The 5,000-nt window shown below is 41.2% G+C and overlaps 1 protein-coding gene across 1 annotated transcript in view; it reads left to right on the top strand.

Annotated features, from left to right (window-relative positions):
• The window catches only part of LOC125042006 (neurogenic locus notch homolog protein 1-like), a 30,392-nt gene that overhangs the window by 25,108 nt on the left and 284 nt on the right, over nt 1-5,000 (top strand). The window contains exons 25-33 of the mRNA XM_047637467.1: nt 150-347; nt 923-955; nt 1,722-1,847; nt 2,205-2,366; nt 2,838-2,906; nt 3,165-3,335; nt 3,564-3,620; nt 4,003-4,173; nt 4,685-5,000. The exon at nt 4,685-5,000 is cut by the window's right edge and continues 284 nt beyond it. Of these exons, the coding sequence (XP_047493423.1) occupies nt 150-347; nt 923-955; nt 1,722-1,847; nt 2,205-2,366; nt 2,838-2,906; nt 3,165-3,335; nt 3,564-3,620; nt 4,003-4,173; nt 4,685-4,719 (1,022 nt within the window). The 3' untranslated portion in view covers nt 4,720-5,000. The remainder of the gene's footprint in view (nt 1-149; nt 348-922; nt 956-1,721; nt 1,848-2,204; nt 2,367-2,837; nt 2,907-3,164; nt 3,336-3,563; nt 3,621-4,002; nt 4,174-4,684) is intronic.

Raw genomic sequence — 5,000 nt, 5'->3', positions numbered from 1 at the left:
TGTGTGTGTGTGTGTGTGTGTGTTTGTGCGTGCGTGTGTACGTGCACTCGCATACGCACATGCACGCACACACACACACGCGCCCCCCGTACCCACAAGAAACTTAACCCAATCCTCACGTACTCCTCGTCTCCCCCGCCCCCGCACAGCCCACGGCGGCCCTAGAAATGGACCCAGCACGAGCGAGGTCAGGACCCTCTCCGAAGTGCCGTGTATCTTCCCCTTCACTCTCGACGGCCAAGTCTACTTCGGCTGCGTCACGAGGCACTCTGGCGAGGTTGTGTGTGGCACGGAGGTCGACGAGAGGAACCAGGCTGTGACTCTCGGAATTTGCCCGGAAGACTGGGGTACGGCGCCCCCACAGGAGGAGGCTGCGCAACGCGTTTGTCTTTTGCCTTTCTCTTTACCATAGATATTATTTATGTTAGATTATATATATTTTTCATGATGGTTCACATTTATTGACAGTATCTTCCGTTATTATTGTTGGCCGTTGCTACTATTATTGTTATTATTATCATTATTATTATTATTGTTATTGTTAATATTTTCATTATTATTATTAATAGTATTATTATTACTATTATTATTATTGTTGTTTTGTTGTTGTTGTAATTATTTATTATTATTATTATTATTATTGTTATTATTATTATTATTATTATTATTATCATAATAAATTAATTGTAGAAGTAGTAATATCATCATCATCATTATTATTATTATCATCATTATTAGTACTGTTATTAAAACAGCTACTATTGTGATTATATTCCTTGTTATCATTAGTCGTGTTAGTAGTGGAAGTAGTTAAATTGTTTGTATATTCGGGCTCTCAATAAGATCTGCGGTGCGGTCTGGGGAACAAAATTTCGTGTCTCTTTTAGCCACAATGTTTTTTTTTCTTTTTTTTTTCTTTTAGATCAAGACAATGGCAGGACAATCCTTTCTGAAGGTAAGACTCTCTCTCTCTCTCTCTCTATATATATATATATATATATATATATATATATATATATATATATATATACATACACACACACACATATATATACGTATAGGTATGTGCGTGTGTGTGTATATATATATACATATATATATGTAGTGTATATATTCTTTATCCGCATCTGTATAAAACTGTTTGTCTAGCGTTCTTCATCTCTGAATATATTTTGAATTATTCCATACACATTCTGTGTCAAAAATCTCCCAAAATTCACTTTAATTGCCATTATTCATTTCCACCCTTCCATTTCGCTCCTGCCTCTCTCCCCTTGCCTCCTTTTTCCTTCTTTTGCTTCTGTTCCGACTTCTTCGCTTCTACTTCCCCTTTTTCCTTGCCCCGCCGCTTCCTCTGGCTCCCTCCATGTCCCCGCCGCTTTTCTGATTTCTTCCTTGTCCTACTACGCCCACTCCTGCTTCCATCCTTGCCTCGCCCCTTCCCCTTCTTCCATCTTTGCCCCTTCCCCCTGCTTCCCTCCTAGCTCCCATCCCTTCCCCTTTCCCTACCTTCCTCTTTGCCCCCGCCCCTACCGCTCCCCCTTCCCCTTCCTCTTCCCCTTCCCCTTCCTCTTCCCCTTCCCCTTCCCTTACCTTCTTCTTTGCTCCCGCGACTTCCCCTTCCCCTCCCCTTCAACTTCCCCTTCCCCTTCCCCTACCTCCTTCTTTGCTCCCGCGCCTTCCCCTTCCCCTTCCCCTCCCCTTCCCCTTCCCCACCACAGACGAGACGGAACACGAATCCCCCGAGAAGAGGGACATGAATGTGATTTCTTCGGAGTTGCGAACGCTGCTAAGGAGCAACATGCACGGGACATTCAGCGTCCGTCCCGAGGCGGTTTTGACGGACGGTAAGAAAGAAAAAAATATGGGTATTCTGTTTGTCTTTTTTGTCTTGTTTTTCTTTTCTTTTTCTTTTTTCTTTTTTTAGTCATTACTTGATTTTTTTATGAGATGTGAATATGTGATACGGACATGCTCAGGGTGACTTTGATGAATTCATCGTAATGCCTGTTTTTTTGTTTGTTTGTTTGTGTTTATGCGTATTGAATATGACGGACAAAACGCTGATATATATATACATATATGACGAATCTTCTGATAAATTTCCATAACTGTTTCGCATACAGATATCTTATTTTCTTGGATTCCTTCATTACTCTGAACTAATATGAGTGTTCTCTCTAACTCACCTGTGACGTCATCAGCTCTAAGAACGGTGGACGGGAGGGCATGCGTGTTTCCGTTCGTGTGGCGCGGGCAGAAGCACTGGTCTTGCACAAACGCTGAGTCGAGGAAGGAATGGTGTGCCACCGAGGTCGACCATCTTGGTACACCCACAGCCATTGGTCACTGTCAGTCAGAGACAGGTATATTGTTCGAATGCGCTTTGTTTATGTTTTTATTTACTCTAAGTGTTTATTTTCTCTTCTTCTGCACGGTATGGATTCTCTCTCTCTCTTTCTCTCTCTCTCTCTCTCTCTCTCTCTCTCTCTCTCTCTCTCTCTCTTTCTCTTTCTCTTTCTCTTTCTCTTTCTCTTTCTCTTTCTCTTTCTCTTTCTCTTTCTCTTTCTCTTTCTCTTTCTCTCTCTCTCTCTCTCTCTCTCTCTCTCTCTCTCTCTCTCTCTCTCTCTCTCTCTGTCTCTCTCTCTCACTCACTTTCCCCCTGTTCCCTCCTCTTCCCCTCCCACTTTCTTCCCTTTTCCTTTTTTGTTTCCTCATCTTTATTTATAATTGAAAAAAAAACGAAAATACAAATGTCACCCTATTCCTCCTTGCAAGATAACTGTTTGTATGTATAATTATTAATATTATATATGTATATCTACGTGCCTGTGCAGAGTCGGCCCCAGTCGCCGCACGGGACATTCTCGACGATGGAGACAGCGCGGGGTCGGTGTCGCGCGGCGGTAAGTCCTGTTTCGGCTGGTGGGTAGATAATCTCGCTGTCCTCTGGTTGGCTTTTCTTGTGTGAAGATTTTTCAATGAAGATTTTTGGTCTCTTTTCGCACTTTTTTTTTTCTTTTTTTTTTGCGTTTTTTGTCTCTTCTCTTTCTTTAATATCCCTGTGCTTTTGTTCCTGTCTTTCTCTCCCCCTCCCTCCCTCCCTCCTACCCTCCATTTTACCCTTTTAATCGCCTTTCACCCTGCCAACCTTCACACCACAGAACCCAGACCTCAGACACCGGACGAGCTGATGTGCACCCTGCCTTTCCTGCACTCTGGGGCCTGGCATCATGAGTGCATCGTCCTGGCGCCCGACACCCCGCCCGTGTGTGCTGCCAAGGTGGCTCATGATGGCACTGTCCTGGCGTGGGAAACTTGTCCGCCCGGTATATGTAAGTATTGGGTCAGGACTCCATGATATTTTTTTTTTTTTTTTGGTTTCTTGTATTTGTCTTTGTTTTTATATTATTCTCCTCATCCATCTTTCCTATGGTGCATTTTGCTTGTGTTAGAGCTAAACGTTTGTAAGAAAATTTGTGAAAAATTCTTGCATTTGCAACAAAGATACAGATAATTCTTTGCAGTTTGTATTGCAAAATAATTTACCATTATTGCTGCAGATCGAGTGTTGCACAAGCCGGTAGCCTTCAAAGCAAGTTTTTTGGATCAAGTACCACGTAAGTTAGAAATAAATCATATATTCATGAACACACTAATTTCCCTGAAAAAAATATATATGGTAACATCAATCCTCACCCTTTTCTGGAAACATTACTTAAATTCCTTTAGATTTCATTATTTAGATTCCATTAACCTATATCACACCAGTTTCCTTTAACTTCCTTAACATTCATTATATAAACTCCTTGACTTTCATTATTTAAGTCTTCAGCTTCACTACTTAAACTTTCTCATTTTCTTCCTAATACCGCAATTCACTTAGCTTCAACCCCACAACTTGAAATTCCTTTTGATTTGACGCAACCCTCTTTCAACCCTATGCAAGTACATGACCTGAGCTTCCCTTTTCCTCCCCTTTCCCCTCCCTCCCCTTCCCAGATAGCGCCAGGATCGTAACAACCGCAGAGGGCCAGCGTTGCAAGTTCCCCTTCACGTACAAGGGGCAACAGTACTCAGGGTGTATAGACAGGGACTTCTCGCGTCCTTGGTGCGTGACGGTGGGGTCATCTGAAGGCAAAGACTGGGGGGTTTGCCACGCCGTTTTCATCGGTAAGTATGCCACTATGTCTGTCATTTGTCTTCGTGTGGGGCTGATTAAGTGTGATTATGTTTATGCATTGCCAGTATAATTTGACATTATAACAACAACTAGTTTTTAAGTGTGATTGAGCTTATGTTCTATAATCTTGCACTGCCAATATATCTTTACAATATAACTACTGCTAGTCTTTAGGTGAGACTGAATGAACGTGATTGTGTTTATGTTTAGTGACTTTGCATTGCCTGTATATTTTTTGGAGCAGACGAATGCCCAGGTGAATGTTGTCGCGTTTATTTCATTTTGTAGGTCTGTGCAAATATTTTTTCTTTTCTATTCCTATAAGGAGACCGCTTACTTATTTCATTAGTTGATGGACTATTTGTATTAATTTATCATTTACGTGTTTCTATGTACTGTAAAGCATTCAACAGAAAACCAAAAGTTATTCATCTTTCACTTAAATATACTACGTTGTTCATGAAGCACAGCATCAGTCGACATGTTCTCTGTCTCTTACAGTACCAAAGCATCTTCCAGAAATCCTCCCAACATAACAGTCGATGGATGCGTAGGAATCCTGGCGTGTGACGTCATCGCTCGTGACACCATTGCCGTGACGTCATTGTTTGTTACGTCATTAATCTGATATTATCATGCTACAAACATTATTTATTTGTGATATATATAAATATTATTTTTAACTTTCCTTTAACTGATTTAGTTTACATGTGATTACGCATTTAATACATTTAGAGAGCTGTGTTCACAGTGTTTAGATGTGAAGATAGAGATTTAACATAAGGTACGTGTAATGTGCCACATTATTCATTTTCGA

The sequence above is a fragment of the Penaeus chinensis genome, chromosome 31 (genome assembly GCF_019202785.1).
Source record: "Penaeus chinensis breed Huanghai No. 1 chromosome 31, ASM1920278v2, whole genome shotgun sequence".
NCBI classification, from domain to species: Eukaryota; Metazoa; Arthropoda; class Malacostraca; order Decapoda; family Penaeidae; genus Penaeus; species Penaeus chinensis.
Note: the sequence above shows the minus strand (reverse complement) of the source record. Positions and strands in the feature narration are given on the sequence as shown.